The sequence below is a fragment of the Erpetoichthys calabaricus genome (assembly GCF_900747795.2).
Source record: "Erpetoichthys calabaricus chromosome 1 unlocalized genomic scaffold, fErpCal1.3 SUPER_1_unloc_22, whole genome shotgun sequence".
Taxonomy (NCBI): domain Eukaryota; kingdom Metazoa; phylum Chordata; class Cladistia; order Polypteriformes; family Polypteridae; genus Erpetoichthys; species Erpetoichthys calabaricus.
In genome coordinates this window covers 2182659-2201894 of record NW_026261588.1, presented here as the reverse complement: position 1 = coordinate 2201894, position 19236 = coordinate 2182659, and the positions used below count along the sequence as shown (strand labels likewise).

The window sequence follows — 19236 nt, the reverse complement described above, 5'->3', positions numbered from 1 at the left end:
TTAACGCCGTCATTGAACATCCGGACTTGTCGCCGCTCTCATTCTGCCACAGCCGACTGTTGATTTTCTGTTTTTACTTTCTTGTTTACGAAGTACAGGGACAGTATTGGAATTGTCCAAAGATTCGATGTCGAGATTTTGATGAATCTCAAAATTTTAGACCTCCGAGTCTGAATATACCATTTTTGGAAATTTATGTGTGTGTGTGTGTGTGTGTGTAAACACGATAACTTGTTTGCTTTCACTTCGGTCAACCAAATTTTGCATACAAGAGATTTCTATCAACTTTTGGCCTATTTCTGCTAACCAGAAGTGATTAGCAGATTTCAAATAATATAAAACATCGGTTTCCCACTGACTTATCAGAGGAGAGTTAGGATTCTTCCAATTTAACAGAATAATTCTGCGAGCCAAAAGTGTAGTGAATGCAGTCACCATTTGCTTATCCTTTTCCACTTCAAGTCCGTCTGGAAGAACACCAAACACAGCTGTTAGTGGGTTAGGAGGGATTGTGACCCCAAGGCTGTCTGAGAGGCACTTCAAAATTTTGGTCCAAAATGATGTTAGTTTGGTGCAGGCCCAGAACATGTGACCCAGTGAGGCAGGAGCTTGGTTGCAGCGTTCGCAGGTTGGATCCTGGCCTGGAAACATTTTGGACAGTTTTAAGTGAGACAGATGAGCTCGATACATAACTTTTAGTTGAATAATTCAATGCTTTGCACATATGGAGCTCGAGTGAATTCTCTGCATTGCTACCTTCCACTCCTTTTCTGATATATTGATTAAGAGATCTTCTTCCCAATGTCCTCTTGGATCTTTGAAAGGTAGGGACTCTAATAAGATTTTGTATAATACGGAAATGCTGTCTGCGTCGTCAAGACTGAGCAGTATTTTTTCCAGCATGGACGAGGGTGCAAGATGAGGAAAATCGGACAGGTTCTGTTTAATAAAGTTTCTAATTTGAAGATAGTGAAAGAAATGTGTAGCTGGAAAGTTAAATTTGGAATGTAATTTGTTCATAGGATGTGAAGATGTTGTCTATATAAAGATATCTCAGTGATTTAATCCCAAATCTTTTCCAGGTTTTAAAAACTGGATATGTTTGTGAGGGTTGAAAGAGGTGGTTCTCTTGCAGAGGTGCCACAGATAAAAGCTTCTCCATCTTAAAATGCTTTCTAATTTGGTTCCATATTCTGAGTGAGTAAAGCACAATTGGGGTATTAGTATATTTGCGATGACTTGCATTTATTGGAGAGCAGAGCAGGGAATATAAAGAAGTACTGCAGGATTTTACTTCTATTGTGGACCAAGCCTGTGTAAGTGCATTTATTTGTGTCCAGGTTTTTATGGCTTGTATGTTTGCTGCCCAGTAATAAAACTGAAAATTAGGTAAAGCCATGCCACCTTCTGCCTGAGGTCTTTGTAGGGTCGCTCTTCGGATACGTGGGTGTTTTGAGTTCCAAATGAATGAGGTTATTGTTGAATCTAATTGCTTAAAAAACGATTTATTGATATATATTGGAATGCTTTGAAATAAGAAGAGAAGTTTAGGAAGGATATTCATCTTAACAACGTTAATTCTTCCGGCTAGAGTGAGATGAAGAGTTGACCATCTATGCAAGTCTTGCTTAATTTTTTCCATACAGACGGCAAAATTTTGTTGATAACGAGCTTTATGTTTACTTGTGATATTTACCCCTAGGTATTTAAACTGATCTGCTATGGTAAAAGGTACGGTGTCCAATCTGATATTATATGCTTGTGAATTCACTGGAAAGAGTATACTTTTATTCAGATTAATTCTGAGACCAGATATCTTTTGAAATTCTGTGAGTGCTGTTAAAACTACAGGCACAGTGTTTTCTGGGTCTGATATATATAAGACCATATCATCTGCATGTATAGAAATGTTCTGTTCCAGTCCTTCTCTGACAATACCCTTTATCTGATAAGAATTTCAACAGTGGACCGCCAGTGGTTCAATGGCAATTGCAAACAGCAGTGGTGACAAGGGACATCCTTGTCTGGTACCACATTCTAGTTTAAAGTAGTCTGAGCAAATGTTATTAATACAAACTGAAGCTTCTGGATTGGTATACAGTAGTTTGATCCAAGCACAAATGTTCGGGCCAAACCCAAATTTCTCCAATGTAGTGAAAAGGTAGTTCCATTCAATCATCTCAAATGCTTTTTCTGCAGCCAACGATAATAATACTTCTGGGGTGTTTGACTTTGTTGGTGAGTATATTACATATCTGAGTATATGAGAAAGTCAAGGGGAGCACACTCCCGATTTTTTCTAAGACCACCATCAAGATGTTTTGGTGACCTGAGCAGCCCCACAATTGACTGAGGCCTTTAAGCGAAACCTAAAAACTCATCTTTTTAGAAAGTCATTTTGTTAAAGTATTTTATAGACTCTTCTGGTTTTTTCTTTTTTTTTTTATTTTATTATTCTATTTTTTTTTTTTACTCTGTAGCACTTTGGGATTGCTAAAATATAAAGTGCAATATAAATAAAATTTATTATTATTATTATTTATTATTATTAATGTGACTGAGATCTTCACCTTTCTTTATTTTCAGGTGAGCAGGTCCTTGTTTTGCGTCTCATTATTGTTTGGCCGCTCATTAAGGAAAAAGAAACAACGAAGGGGTCCAAGTCACATCGATTAAAACGGAGACAAATCGGCAGCAAAAACGGCTTACTAATTAAGAAGATGGTTAGAATGATCACCAGGGCCAGAGTTGGACACCCCTGATTCTATACAGTAAAATTCAAGCTGCTTTACAAATGGTGATGAGGGAAAACACTCGGTCAGTTTCTAACCTGCTTAGTCCTGAAGAGGATATTGGTGGGGGGGAGTGGGGGTTGGGTGCTGGAGCCTATCCCAGCTAGCATAAGAGGCCAGTCCATCACAGGGCTAACACATACTACAGCCATCCATCCTTTATCCAACCCACTATACCCTATCACAGGGTCACGGGGGTCAGCTGGAGCCAATCCCAGCCAACACAGGATGCAAGGCAGGAACAAATCCCGGGGGCAGATTTAGGAGAAATGCAATAATCAAATAAACTAATTATACTAAAGCTCGGATGGTCAGAGGGGAGAGGAAAAAACACTTCAGTGAAGGGGGGGGGGGGGTCCGCAACCAAAAGCCCACCCTGACCCCACTGAGCATTCTATTGTGTATCCAAGATTAACAAGTAATTAAAGAAATGAAAAGAGGGGGTCCACCGGTGACGACGTCATCAAGGGGCGGGACGTCTCCGTGTTCGTTCTTCCAGAAGGTGGCAGCTCAGAGAAGAGAAATTTCATAAACTGGACAAACCACGCGATTCAAAGAGGCCGGACATACCTCCAGAGGTAGACTACTTCATATTTCTGGAGCATAGAAACTAAAAGTAGACTCGCCACTTCTTCTGTGCTTCACTCTCAGAATAGCAAGCGAAGCCGAACTTGAGGGTCTGAGGTTGCGATGAGGGGTGTAAAGAGGACGCACGTTACAAGATGAGCAGTGCCATTGAATGGTGCTATAAGACCAGAGTGACCCTGTGAATCAGTTTCCTAAAGTGCACGGGTGTAAATGGCCTTTATTGAACCTCCTCTTCCCCTACAGCCCTTCCAGTGTATTCATTGTGGTTCATCCATCATTTGATGGCTTTGCTCGCGATGCTGAATGTGTTTGATGTGCCATTGTGTATTTTCTTTCCTAATGTTGGATTGTGTTTGCTGACAAAGAACAAATAAATCACACATCTTAAAATTTGAGTTGAAGGGTTCATCTTGCTACGTAATGCATTAAATGAAAAATATTCACTCATTTATAGCAAGCATCGGAGTATGAAGCTATACCAGAACTCCGTTTCCTTTTTATTTGTTTATTCAAAGCGACTTACAAAGAGGCCAACATAATCAAGTAAAGCATCAGTTTGGAAGCACGTGTTACAGGACAGGGGTGAAAAATAGATCATCTCCAGGGCCCACTTATTGTGTTTAATTTTCGCCGACAGCCGCCGGCATTAGCGCCCTTCTCTCCGCGCTTCCAGGCCAGAAGTGTCGAATTGCCAGTCCGTATGTTATGACCTTAACTGCCTTCCGTAGCTGTCACTTGCCGATGCCCCGCCCCGCCCGTGATGTCATCACGTTTTACGTCCTCGGGTAGACGCAAAGCGACAGTTACATGCTGGGAAGCTCGCGGCTTTAGACAACATCTTCAGTTATGGTGAGTGGGTATTTTTTTAATTTTTATTTTATTTTACTTCGCTTCTCTTATTATCGCCTTTTTTATTCTGCCGTAACCTCCTTAATCTGCTGCTGGCGGTACCCTCGACCGCACGTCGCGGAAGGCACGCAGCCATGAGCCGGCGAACACATGGACCGCCGGTGCGGCCTGCACTGCTATTGAAGTAAACTTGGAGCAGATAGGTACATAAGCGGCCACTTGGGGTTCACGGGTTCCGGCACTAATAATGAGGACCAAGAAATTGTGCGGGCGCAGTTCACGACGAGCTTAACCGCCAGTGGCTTTTCTTTTGTTTGCTGTCGCCACGCGGCATTTTCTTTCACTAAACGCTTTAATAGGAAATCTGCCCCTTGGACAGCAAAGACAGAACACTTTTGGGTCTGCGCAGATGTGACGGTGAGAGTCCGAACCGGGTCGAAGACTTCGGAAGGCTACAGAAAGTTCGAGAGCATTGTGTGGGCGGGGCCAAGAGTCGTGTTGCGGCCCGGTTAGGGAAGTGACGCGGGTGACGTCATCGATCTGAGCCGCGGTGAGCGAGTGCAAGCGCCCAGAACTGCAGACCCTTGTAGAAGGCGCCCGAAGCTGCAGCAGAAATGTACAATTTTTGGCAGGGTTGTGTATATTCTACTGGTGAATGAGCAAGTGAAGCTTCTTCCTGATTGTGCCGAGAAAGGATCTGACGGTTCGTGCCACCTGGTGATTTGCAGAAATCGTGGCAACCGTGAGCTCGAGACTAGCCAGCTCTTAATCGGGGCTTGGTGTATTCAGTACTTATTTTAATCCCCACCCCCCCAATGTTATATGTCAATGACCTAGTAATTCCGCTGGGACCCCACTTTGGTCTTGTGTGTAGACACCAACCGGGTGTTAAAGAACGTGCAGCAATCAAGAAATAATCTTAAAGCGCTCCTTGTGTTCATTTTGATGTTATGATGATCATGTTGTCATTCAGCTGCTGTATTAAATATACATGTTAGTATGGGTGATCATTTTCTACAATGAAATGTCCGTGTAGTGCTAAAGATGTCATTCGTTTCCCATTGTGAATCTTGTAGCACGATGGCAGTGCTCACCTACACTGAGTGCCAATGGACTCTTGACGTGGGTCTCCTAGATAGATTGGAAGGGCCGCACGCTATTGTCGCATAGGTTAGATACTTTATTAATCCCAAGGGGAAATTCACATACTCCAGCAGCAGCATACTGATAAAAAAACAATATTAAATTAAAGAGTGATAACAAGGTCGTTCAACATCTGCAATAAAATGCTACAGATGTTCTATCAAACGGTTGTGGCGAGCGCCCTCTTCTACGCGGTGGTGTGCTGGGGAGGCAGCATAAAGAAGAGGGACACCTCACGCCTGGACAAACTGGTGAGGAAGGCAGGCTCTGTTGAAGGCACGGAGCTGGACAGCTTGACATCCGTGGCAGAGCGACGGGCGCTGAGCAGACTCCTGTCAATCATGGAGAATCCACTGAACAGGATCATCTCCAGACAGAGGAGCAGCTTCAGCGACAGACTGCTGTCACCGTCCTGCTCCACTGACAGACTGAGGAGATCGTTCCTCCCCCAAACTATGCGACTCTTCAGTTCCACCCGGGTTTGGGGGTGGTAAATGTTAACATTATACAAAGTTGCTGTCTGTTATACCTGCATTATCACTCTTTAATTTAATATTGTTCTTTATCAGTATGCTGCTGCTGGAGTATGGGAATTTCCCCTTCGGATTAATAAAGAATCTATCTATCTGTCTATCTATGTATCTATCTATCTAACAATGCAGGTATACAGACAGATATGTAATATATAATGCAGGTATCCGCTCTGCCACGGATGTCAAACTGTCCAGCTCCATGCCTATAATAGAGCCTGCCTTCCTCACCAATCTGTCCAGGCGTGAGGCGTCCTTCTTCTTTATGCTGCCTCCCCAGCACACCACCGTGTAGAAGAGGGCACTCGCCACAACCGTCTGATAGAACATCTGCAGCACCTTATTGCAGATGTTGAAGGACACTAGTCTTCTAAGGAAGTATAGTCGCCTCTGTCCTTTCTTGCACAGAGCATCAGTATTGGCAGTCCAGTCCAGTTTATCATCCAGCTGCACTCCCAGATATTTATAGGTCTGCCCCATCTGCACACAGTCACCTCTGATGATCATGGGGTCCATGAGGGGCCTGGGTCTCCTAAAATCCACCACCAGCTCCTTGGTTTTGCTGGTGTTCAGGTGTAGGTGGTTTGAGTCACACTTTTTAACCAAGTCCTTGATTAGGTTCCTGTACTCCTCCTCCTGCCCACTCCTGATGCAGCCCACGATAGCAGTGTCATCAGAGAACTTTTGCACGTGGCAGGACTCAGAGTTGTATTGGAAGTCTGATGTATATAGGCTGAACAGGACCGGAGAAAGTACAGTCCCCTGCGGCGCTGCTGTGTTGCTGACCACAATGTCAGACGTGCAGTTCCCAAGACGCACATACTGAGGTCTGTCTGTAAGATATTCCACGATCCATGCCACCAGGTATGAATCTACTCCCATCTCTGTCAGCTTGTCCCTAAGAAGCAGAGGTTGGATGGTGTTGAAGGCGCTAGAGAAGTGCAGAAACATAATTCTTACAGCACCACTGTCTCTGTCGAAGTAGGAGAGGGATCGGTATAGCATGTAGATGATGGCATCCTCCGTTCCCACCTTCTCCTGGTATGCGAACTGCAGAGGGTCGAGGGAGTGGCATACCTGTGGCCTCAGCAGCCGCTCCATTGTCTTCATCACATGCGACGTCAGGACGACAGGCCAGAAGTCATTCAGGTCACTAGGATGTGATACCTTTGGGACTGGGGTGATGCAAGATGTTTTCCAAAGCCTCGGGACTCTCCCCTGTTCCACGCTCAGGTTGAAGATGCGCTTGTAGAGGACTCCCCAGCTCCAACGCACAGGCCTTCAGCAGTCGTGACGATACTCCATCTGGACCCGCTGCTTTGCTGGCACAAAGTCTCCTCAGCTCTCTGCTCATCTGCGTTGCTGTAATTGTGGATGGGGGGAAACTCTCTCCTATGCTGGTATCAGCAGAAGGATGGGTGGAGGGTGCAGTACTCCGAGGTGAGACTGGGTTAGGGTGGTCAACCCTGTTAAAGAAGTTGTTCATCTGGTTTGCTCTGTCCACGTCTCTCTCGATGGTGGCACCCCGCTGTGTAGTGTAGAGTATGTACAGAAGAGGTGAAAGAACAGACCCCACTGGCACCCTGTGGATGAGGACAGCACATCGGACAGCCAGCCAGCCATTGACTGTCACTCTTTGAGTCCTGTCTGTCAAAGTCAATCCGCCATCCTACCAAATTAAAATCTTTTATTATGCTCTGTAAGAAGGTGGGCCTGCTGCCAAAGCCCTCATTTCATCTGGTGGAAGACACGCGGAGAAATTGAAACTAACTTAAGTTGCACTGTATTCCTTACCGCTGCTCTGCCTACATTTTTGTCTTTTGTGGTTACCTTTCTGATAACTTGCCTTACTTACATCAGAACAGTTTCATTGTGCTTCACCCCATTCTGCTCATCCTTTTGTGAGGATACTAATGATGTTGGACCAGAGCTTCTGCGTCTTTGAGATCCACACATTGGAAGAGCAGCAGCTCAGGTTCTGGTTTGATATCATTTTGCTTTGAAAAACACCTGTGCATCTAAATGTGGGTCTACTCAGGGTCGTAATATGTGTAGAAGTGAACACCATCTACAAGTTCTGTCCGAGTTCATGGCTCTCACTTCATTTTCTTACATTATTGCACTCCCTCAGAGGTGGACTCTGGTGACCTTCCACGGAGTTATGGGTCTGAATGTGTTTAGATATCAGTCTTTAGAAAGTGAAGAACAGCAAATCTGCAGTGACCACAGCTGTCAATTCCACATCTGTGCTCAAACACAATATGTAACCTGGACTGGAATTCGAGTCTCGTAGATCAAGATTGGAGTCAGCTGGTGAAGCTTTGGGGAGGCAGCAGGCCCACCGCTTTAAATCTGAGAGTGAAGAGCCTCAAGACGCATTGTGATATCATCTGTTAAAATCTGTTCCTTACTTGTAATATTTTTATACTCTATTGAGGATTCTTGTGTTCTGCTCTGTGTGTTGTATTGTTTTGACACCCACTGCACGCCCAACCTACCAGGTAAGGGGTCTCTCTTTGAATTGCCTTTCCCGAGGTGGCTTCCATTTTTTTCCCTACAAGGGTTTTCTTGTCTTCTTAGAGAGTCAAGGCCGGGGAGCTGTCAAAAGGCAGGGCCTGTCAAAGCCCATTGCGGCACTTCTTGTGTAATTTTGGGCTACACAAAAATAAATGGAATTGTATATCACTAAGATAAATTAACAGTACAGGTAGACAGTCTGAGTTTTGTGAGTCACACAAGTTTTATAAACCAAGACCGCGCAAAAAATAATAATGAATGTGGCCATTTCAGAACCAAGTTCAACACGTCCTGAGTCCATGTAGTCTGCCTATTTAAGAGGTTATGTTTGCCCCCACACGTCAGGGTGTGCTGAAGGATGTTTTCCTAGATTACTGTGACAGACATGTTTAGGGTTGAATCACATGGGGAGTCGGTCACTCCAGTTTCCGTGTTAGCAGCAGATCTGTCACCGTCACAGTCTTGTTGCTGTCAGTTGCTCTATGCTTCGGTTGTCTTTCAGTCCTCATTATCCGCTCGTTTTTGAACATTTGGCATATTTTTTGACTGGGTAGATCAAGCACGTCATAAAAGGTCCCCTGCATCTCTGAAAGCACTCCACATTTGCAGCGTTTTTGGTATGCAGCAAAAAAGTTTGACTGTCAAAAGGTGCAGATGTATGCTGGGTAATTTATTTGCTTCCAGATAACCATGGGCATTTTTAATGCACTCTGCGCCAGTTGAACTTAAGCTGGTAATGGTCCATTTTTTTTATTTTTTTTTTCTATTGATATGTGTTAATTTTTGCAACACTTAGCTAACAGTTTCAAACTTTTCTCCTAGGCATCCCTTTCGCTAGCACCTGTGAACATTTTCAAGTCCGGCGCCGATGAAGAGAAAGCAGAAACTGCACGACTGGTGAGTCTCAAGCACCTTTTATTTTTTGATTCCTGAGGCTTTTCTGTAAAAGTCCTAACGTGATGCTCTGCCCCCGAGTTCACCGCCATGTACCATTTTCTGTCTGTTTCTCCTCTTTAGTCATCCTTCATTGGTGCAATAGCCATTGGGGATCTGGTTAAAAGCACTCTGGGACCAAAAGGAATGGTAAGTAAATCATTGAAATAATCAGTGAAGAATTTTTTTTTTTTTTTTTACATGAACTGAAAAGGTGGATTTACAAACTGATAAAAGGCAGAACTGAAGTACTGCATATGATGCTTGATGATAGAAGCACAGCTGGCTAATTTAATACAAAAAATATTGACTGCTGTCGTATTTACCTTTTGTGCCGACTGTCTTCAAGCCACCGGCATTGGCCGTCTTTACACAGCTGGCAGCAGTCACATCATGCAGCAACAGACGTCTGAAACAACGGCACCAGTGGAACACATAGTCCATGCGGCGTACTGCTAGGAAATAGTCAAAATATAATGTAAGAGTGGGTTTTGTCAACCATTACAGCACTCCCTACCACTAGGTGTTGACTAATCCGAACACATTTCTCCAGTTTTGATGTCACTACACTGGTTACCTGTGTCATTCAGAATTGACTTTAAAATTCTGCTTATGGTTTATAAAGTTTTAAATAATCTTGCCCCGTCTTATATATCGGAATGTCTGACACCTTATATTCCAAATCGTAACCTCAGATCCTCAACTGAGTGTCTCCTTAGAATTCCAAGAGCAAAACTTAAAAGAAGTGGTGAGGCGGCCTTCTGCTGTTATGCACCTAAAATCTGGAATAGCCTGCCAGTAGGAATTCGCCAGGCTAATACAGTGGAGCACTTTAAAAAACTACTGAAAACACATTACTTTAACATGGCCTTCTCATAACTTCACTGTAATTTAATCCTGACACTCTGTATATCCAATTCATTATAATAACTATTCATTCAAAATTTGTACTAACCCCTACTCTCTCTTCTGTTTCCTTTTCCGGTGTCCTATTGGTGGTGGCTTGTGCCACCACCATCTACCCAAAGCACCATGATGTTCCAACAATGATGGATGGATTAAAAGCCAGAAGTCTGTATAACCATCAGCATCAAGTGACTCCGTGAGAACCCTAACTACAAAGAGGACTATTTCATTTATGTTAGGTAGAATGCCCAAAGGGGACTGGGCGGTCTCGTGGCCTGGAACCCCTACAGATTTTATTTTTTTCTCCAGCCTTCTGGAGTTTTTTTTTGTTTTTTCTGTCCACCCTGGCCATCGGACCTTACTCCTTTTTATGTTAACTAAGGTTGTCTTATTTTAATTTCTTATTTGTCTTTTATTCTTCTTTTCTTCATTATGTAAAGCACTTTGAGCTACTTTTTGTATGAAAATGTGCTATATAAATAAATGTTGTTGTTGTTGTAATGTCGATATCTGCCCTGAAAGAGTTAAATCAGAAACTGACTGTCTCTGCCAGGAAGCTCAAATCGGGCCATGATTGGATCTTCCAGCAGGTTAATGATTTGAAGGCGGAGTGGTGGCACTGAGGCTAGGGATCTGCACTGGCAATCGGAAAATTGCCGGTTCGAATCCCGTAAATGCCAATAGGGACTCTGCTCTGTTGGGCCCTTCAGCAAGGTCCTTAACCTGCAATTGCTGAGCGCTTTGAGTAGTGAGAAAAGCGCTATATAAATGCAAAGAATTATTATTATTATTAAGCACACCTCAAAATGGGCACAAAACTAGGTTCGGTGGTCACAATATCAAGATTTTGCCATGGTCACTCCAACTCCTTGATCTACACTCCCATTGAAAACCTGTGGTGTGCGCTGAAGAGACAAGATCCACGAGCGCGGACTCTGGAGGAATGGGCTCAGATCCCTTGCCATGTGGTCTCCATCAACAACAACATTTATTTCTATAGCACATTTTCATACAAATAATGTAGCTCAAAGTGCTTTACATGATGAAGAAAGAGGGAAAAAATAACAATTAAAATAAGACAATACTAATTAACATAGAATAAGAGTAAGGTCCGATGGCCAGAGAAGACAGAAAAAAACCAAAAAAACTCCAGACAGATGCAGAAAAAATAAAATCTGCAGGGGTTCCAGGCCATGAGACCACCCAGCCCCCTCTAGGCATTCTACCTAACATAAATGACCTTAATCTGTCCTCAATGTATTCAGGGTTCTCATGCAAGCACTTGATGATGATGATGGTCATGTGGACTTCTGGTCTTTAATCCATCAATGTAGGGACATCATGGTGCTTTGATTAGGTGGTGGTGGCGCAGATCACCATCCCAGAAAACCGGAAAAAGAACAGAAGAGAGAGTAGGGGTTAGTACGGATTTTGGAGCCACCATGAATAATAATGATAATTAATTGAATATACAGAGCATCTGGATTAAACTAAAATGAAGTTATGAGAAAGCCAAGTTAAAGTAATGTGTTTTCAGCAGTGTTGTAAAGTGCTCCACCATATTAGCCTGGTGAATTCCTATTGACAGGCTTTTCCAAATTTGAGGTGTATAACGGCAGAAGGCCGCCCGCCTCACCACTTCTTTTAAGTTTAGCTCTTGGAATTCTAAGGAGACACTCATTTGAGGATCTAAGGTTACGATTTGGAGTGTAAGGTGACCAGGCATTCTGAAGTATAAGATGGAGTAGATTATTTAAGGCTTTGTAAACCATCAGCAGTATTTTAAAGTCAATCCTGAATGACACAGGTAACCAATGTAGTGACGTCAGAACTGAGGTGATGTGCTCGGATTTTCTTTTCCTGGTTAGGATTCTAGCAGCTGCATTCTGCACTAGTTGCAAACGATTTATGTCTTTTTTGGGTAGTCCTGAGAAGAGTGCGTTACAGTAATCTAGTCAACTGTAAACAAAAGCGTGAACTCATTTTTTCAGCATCTTTCAATGATCCTCACTAGGCATTAGAGGAGAAGGCAAAGGGAGGGTGCACAAAATATTAAGTGGTTTCAATAATTGTGGCACACATGTACCGTATATACTCACATATAAGTCGGGTCTTGAAACTCGAAAAATCAAATATAAATTCGGACCCGACTTATACGTCCGTTCAAAAATGTGACAATTTTTTTTTTTTTTTTTAAATATCTTCTTGCCTCCTCCAATCTCACACATTGAATTTTGTTGCAGCAGCGCAGTTACCAATTTCTTTCGCCACTTCAACAACGTTTAATTTAAAACCAGCTTCATATTTCTTCTGATCTAACGTTCCATCGTAGATGAGGGATCCTCTTACGATAAAGGTGTATGAGGGTGCGAGATACAAAACAGTGCAAACGTCACTTCGGAATAGTTTGGGTATTACTGTATGGTCACGTAGGCACAATAGAGAGAGAGAGAGGTTAGGAGCACCCGCTGATCCAGCGCATAGGAAGAAAAAGGCTGCGTACTCTTTCAGGAACTGGACCAATAGCGTGAGTTTTCCGCAGTCAACTCCTACAACCGACATTATAAAACACCAGAACTTATACTGTAAAATTAAGTCCTGACTTATCCACGGGAGAACTTCTTCGTGAGTATATACAGTATTTGATAAAAGTTTTTTTCATTTCAATTATTTTACTTTAATTCAATGTTAGAGTTTTGTTAATATTGTGAATGACAGATCAAGTGCCCATTATGCTTTTATTTACAAGGGGTTCCAAAATTAGTAAGAACACTAATTTATAAAATACAGGTGTTAGGTTGTAAACCCATTTTGGTTATTAGCACCTAAGCAGCAGAGGTGTGTGGACTTGACACTTCTAAAATTGAGGGTGTTTTGTACAGTCATGGCCAGAAGTTTTGAGAATGACACAAATTATTTAATTTTCACAAAGTTTGCTGCCTCAGTTTTTATGATGGCAATTTGCATCTACTTCAGAATGTTATGAAGAAGGAGCAGATGAATTGCAAAGCCCTTCTTTGCCATGAAAATGAACTTGCTCCCAAAAAAGCCATTTCCTCTTGTGTTGTGAAGAAGGCTTCAGGGCATCCAAGCAAGTCCAGCAAGCGCCAGGAGCGTCTCCTAAAGTTGATTCAGCTGCGGGCACCACCAGTGCAGAGCTTGCTCAGGAATGGCAGCAGGCAAGTGGGAGTGAGGTGAAGACTTTTAGAGGATGGTCTGGTGTCAAGAAGGGCAGCAAAGAAGCCAAGAAAAACATCAGGGACAGACTGATATTCTGCAATTGGACTGCTGGGGTGAGGTCATTTTCTCCGATGAATCCCCTTTCCGATTGTGTACGGCATCTGGAAAAAAGAAAAGGTGAACAGCGCTACCATCAGTCCTGTGTCATGCCAACAGTAAAGCATCCTGAGACCATTCATGTCAGCCAGGGCAGTGGGCTCACTCACAATTTGTCCTAAGAACACAGCCTTGAATAAAGAATGAGACCAGAACATCCTCTGAGAGCAACTTCTCCCGACCATCCAACAACAGTTTGGTGACTACTTCTTTTTCTTCTTTCGGCTGCTCCCGTTAGGGGTTGCCACAGTGGAACTAACATTGCCTTTTCCAGCATGATGGAGCACCAGGCCATTCAGCAAAAGTGAGAACTTAGTGGTTTGGGGAAATTTGAGGTCCATAGCCCGGAAACTCTCCAGACCTAAATCCCAAAATCCCTGACAAACTCCAAGCACTGATTATGGGCTGCCATCACTCAGGATTGGGCCCAGAAGTCGATTGACAGACAGCATGCTAGGGCGAATTGCAGAGGTCTTGAACAAAGATAGAAGGGCCAACACTGCAAGTATTGACTCTTTGCATAAACTTAATGGAGTTGTCAACAGAAGCCTTTGAAACTTCTAAACTGCTTGTAATTCTACTTCATTATACCATAGAAACATCTGACAAAAAGATCTCAAAACACTGAAGCAGCAGACTTTGTGAAAACCAACACTTGGGTCATTCTCCAAACTTTTGGCCATGACTGTAGATAGATAGATAGATAGATACTTTATTAATCCCAAGGGGAAATTCCCATACTCCAGCAGCAGTATACTATCTACTGATACAAAAAACAATATTAAATTAAAGATTGATAATAATGCAGGTAAAAAACGGACAATATCTTTGTATAATGTTAACGTTTAACCCCCCCCCCCAGGTGGAATTGAAGAGTCACATAGTTTGGGGGAGGAACTTCTCAGTCTGTCAGTGGAGCAGGACAGTGACGGCAGTCTGTCGCTGAAGCTGCTCTTATGTCTGGAGATGACACTGTTTAGTGGATGCAGTGGATTTTCCATAATTGATTGGAGCCTGCTGAGCGCCCGTCGCTCTGCCACAGATGTTAAACTTTCCAGCTCCATGCCAACAATAGAGCCTGCCTTCCTCACCAGTTTCTCCAGGCGTGAGGCGTCCTCCTTCTTTATGCTGCCTCCTCAGCACACCACCGTGTAGAAGAGGACGCTCGCCACAACCGTCTGATAGAACATCTGCAGCATCTTTTTGCAGATGTTAAAGGACACTAGTCTTCTAAGGAAGTATAGTCGGCTCTGTCCTCTCTTGCACAGAGCATCAGTATTGGCAGTCCAGACCAGTTTATCATCCAGCTGCACTCCCAGGTATTTATAGGTCTGCACCATCTGCACAGTCACCTCTGATGATCACAGGGTCCATGAGGGGCCTGGGCCTCCTAAAATCCACCATCAGCTCCTTGATTAGGTCCCTATACTCCTCCTCCTGCCCACTCCTGATGCAGCCCACGATAGCAGTGTCATCTGCAAACTTTTGCACGTGGCAGGACTCCGAGTTGTATTGGAAGTCCGATGTATATAGGCTGAACAGGACCGGAGAAAGTACAGTCCCCTGCGGCGCTCCTGTGCTGCTGACCACAATGTCAGACCTGCAGTTCCCAAGACGCACATACTGAGGTCTGTCTGTAAGATAGTCCACGATCCATGCCACCAGGTATGAATCTACTCCCATCTCTGTTAGCTTGTCCCTAAGGAGTAGAGGTTGGATTGGTGTTGAAGGCGCTAGAGAAGTCCAGAAACATAATTCTTACAGCAACACTGCCTCTGTCCAAGTGGGAGAGGGATCGATGCATCATGTAGATGATGGCATCCTCCGCACCCACCTTCTCCTGATATGCCACTGCAGAGGGTCGAGGGCGTGTTGAACCTGTGTTTCAACCTGTGAAAGATTGGTCTCAAATTTATAAAGAGTTCAGAATCAGGTTAGTTTTTGAAAAAGTTGTGCTGTGTTTCACTGCAGTTAAAATGATGGTTGCTGTCGGGATAAGTACGGCGTCTCCTAAAACTACGAAATGGACTGATGTAAACACAGCGGGTGAGTTTTAGAGGTCCTAGAACCAAGCAAAGTTGCATTATGCGAGTGTCATTTTGCTTTTCTCTTCAGGACAAAATTCTACTGAGTAGTGGAAGAGATGGATCGGTTACGGTAACGAATGATGGGGCAACCATTTTGAAAGCCATTGGTGTTGACAATCCAGCTGCTAAAGTGTTGGTTGGTAAGTGCAGTTTGTATATCTTTACAGAAGTAGTTATGTAGAGAAAAGCCAAGCAAAATGACACCTTTTATTGGCTAACTAGAAAGATTACAATATGCAAGCTTTCGAGGCAACTCAGGCCCCTTCTTCAGGCAAGATGTAACTGAAGAAGGGGCCTGAGTTGCCTCGAAAGCTTGCATATTGTAATCTTTCTAGTTAGCCAATAAAAGGTGTCATTTTGCTTGGCTTTTCTCTACATTCATAATGGCTAACACGGTACAACACCCTAGTACTACAGAAGTAGTTATGAAAAGGACTGAGTTAACCATTTCAAATTGTATGATCTGAGTTTATGACAAGCCACAGCCATTCACTGTGACTGTGTGTGTAATCTCGGTCAGTTTTCTTTGCCTGTGTTTGAATGTCCAGGTTAAAGATGTGGGTGACTTGAAAGCATTTTGTTTAATAATAACACGAGTTCCACAGCACAGCTTAGTTTGATGTTTTTGTCATTCCCATTTTAATAAGGTCTGGTCTGTTCCCCTTTTTTTGTTTTCTATAAGACATGTCCAAGGTTCAAGATGACGAAGTTGGAGATGGCACCACATCAGTCACTGTTTTAGCAGCGGAGTTGTTAAGGGTAAGACATTTTAGGCCACATGCAACAGGAATTTTTTTTTTTTTTCTCAGTCAGTTTTTAATCCATCTATTTTCTTAACCTGCTCATCCAAGGCAAAATGGTAGGCCAGTTGGAGCCCATCCCAACATTGGGTGCAATGCGGGAACACCACCAGAATATCATTGATTTGCAAAAATTCCATCATACGATGACTGTTTTCATGTTCCATCCATCCATTAACCAACCCGCTATATCCTAACTACAGGGTCACGAGGGGTCTGCTGGAGCCAATCCCAGCCAACACAGGGCGCAAGGCAGGAAGAAAACCCCGGGCAGGGCGCCAGCCCACCGCAGTGTTTTCATGTTTATAATAATAATTCACTTCATTTAAGTAGTGCTCTTCTCGTGCTCAAAGTGCTTCACAGAAATTCAGAATGAGCAACGCTACCTACAACACTGGATTAAACACTAAATAAAGACAAATACAGGAAACACAAAGCTTTGAATTAGAATAAGAGATGGTAAACCAGAATAATCTACCAAATGCTACAAGAAAACGCTGAACAAATAATCTATTTTGTGGTAAAACGTAAATCATTCTGAGCACCTGGACAGCAAGGGTAACTGAAAGAAGGGTTGGAATGTCAGGTCAGTTCACTAACTTCCTGAACAAATGAGGTTGAAGTTTTTGTTTTTTAATTTAAGAATAAATCGAATCAGCTGACCTCATTAATTTAGAGAGGGTATTCCAAAGTCTGGGCGCTCTAAAGCGGAGGGCTGTTTCAGGGACAAGGAGTTTGCCAGGATCAGTGCATCTTGGTGGGCAAACAGGAGCATAGTAATGGATGGGAGCGAGGAAAACTTTCATCTTGTTGAGACAGGCTTTAGTCAGAGGTGAGGTGACTGGATGTCTTCCAGGTCTGAATCTTCTTGACTATGGGTGGAATGGGAAAACAAGCAAGTGGTGTTGACTCGTTTTGATCATTCTGTGGTGTAACCTTTGAAATGTTCCCCTGTAAGAGGTGCACCAATCTCATATGTTTGACGAGATGAAAACCATTTTAAATTGTTGATTTTTTTTACATTAATACCCACATCAAAAACATTTTAATCTGTATTAATTATTGTACACAAGAATGATGTAAACCTGTTTAAACAGGGAGTTGCCCAGGCATCCTGAGAGTGTCATAACCCAACCAAGATCCAGAATGGACAGAGAGAGATTTGAAGGGCTCTGCCACTGAGCCCACCTGCGTGCCTGTGCCTCCCTTGGTTGCTGTGTATCATTTTGGGAACTTTATTCAAACATTTAGATGCTTTACAAAATTTTCCCTATTCTGTAGTAAATGCAAAGGAGTTGGTTTTGGAGTAATTCAAAAATAATGTGGAGTGCACTTAATGACAGTAATAGTAGGAATAATTAAATACAGTATAGTATACAGTGTTGCATATGAGCCAGCCTGTTGAGCACAAGTGTATATAAAATTACCGTAATATACTTTTAAAGAGACACTGGGCCTCTTGTCTATCATTGCCGACAGGCTGATTCCTGTGGGGTTGTATATAATAACATGTAGACGCACACATTCACATACAGAACATGCAATGCTTCGGGCCAGGGAGTCAGAGAGATCTGCTTGTGTTGGGGTTTGCAGAGGTGTAGAGAAGCCTTGGTGTTGTGCAAACATTTTAGGGAAGGATCAGTAGCTCCTTGGAGAGGTGAAGAGAGATTAACAGAAAAAAACTGTTGTAACTTGATTGCAAAATCAGTTAAAATCAAAAGAACAGCTCTATGAGCTTACAGCTAGGTCCAGACGCTTTGGCCATTATGGCATTTATCATCTGTCATTGAGTAGAACTACAGGTCTCCTGGAAGGAGGAAATGAATTGGGTTTAAACTAATAACTACATGCTTTGGAAACCAAAACCGTGTGTACACCTTCAGCGTAAATGTTACAGCCTTCATATAAATAGAGGCAGTTTCTCAAGTTAGGAGGATTGAAAGTCCATCAATGCCAAATATCAAGAAAAACAAAATCCCAGAGTACAGTGGGAAAAGGATCTCTCACTCAATAACTCAGAAAAGGAGTTGAAGGCAGCAGTGCACAGAATTCACTCAAGCTCCATATGTGCAAAGCATACAGTTACAGTAATCCCTCACATATCGCGGGAGATAGGTTCCAAGGCCAACCGCGATAACTGAATTTCCGCAAAGTAGGGACACCATATTTATTTAATTATTTAACGTGTATTTGGACGTTTTTAAACCCTCCCTGTATTGTTTACAACCCACCCTTTACTCTATTAATAACAGGGACAACTGCTAAGCAATATGAAATCGGTAGATAAGTTTACACTTACTGTATAGCGAAGTACACATAGCAGCTTGTAGGCGGTCATGACGTCGTCGACCTTGTTGCAAAGATTCCTAAAGCAGATTACATCCAGACTACCGCCTTATCACGTCCACTTGCAACTCGTTTTGCGCCCTGGTTAAAGGACACTGCGGCCGTAGATCTTATATGCTTTTCCTCCTTTTTAAATAAAAGGAATCGTGGACTCATTGATGCTGTAATGGTGTCCTGCAGCGGTGTAGCTGTTACCTTCCTTCAACATATCCAAAACTTTTACCTTTTCTGCAATAATTTGCATCTTCTGTTGGCGCTTGGACACGGCCCCTGAAGCAGTAGCACATTAATGCTGAATGAGTGAGATGAGACTTCCTGGTTAATGCAACACTCCGTCGCTGAGCCAATCAGTAGCACACAGGAACTTAACTGTGTGCTTTGATTGGGTAGCTTCTCAGCCATCCGCCAA

At 43.1% G+C, this 19236-nt stretch overlaps 1 protein-coding gene across 1 annotated transcript in view; it reads left to right on the top strand.

The window, feature by feature from the left end:
• Positions 1-4108: 4108 nt before the first annotated feature.
• The window catches only part of cct2 (chaperonin containing TCP1, subunit 2 (beta)), a 32178-nt gene continuing 17050 nt past the window's right edge, over positions 4109-19236 (top strand). The window contains exons 1-5 of the mRNA XM_028825553.2: positions 4109-4229; positions 9242-9316; positions 9437-9502; positions 15710-15821; positions 16364-16440. Of these exons, the coding sequence (XP_028681386.2) occupies positions 4227-4229; positions 9242-9316; positions 9437-9502; positions 15710-15821; positions 16364-16440 (333 nt within the window). The 5' untranslated portion in view covers positions 4109-4226. The remainder of the gene's footprint in view (positions 4230-9241; positions 9317-9436; positions 9503-15709; positions 15822-16363; positions 16441-19236) is intronic.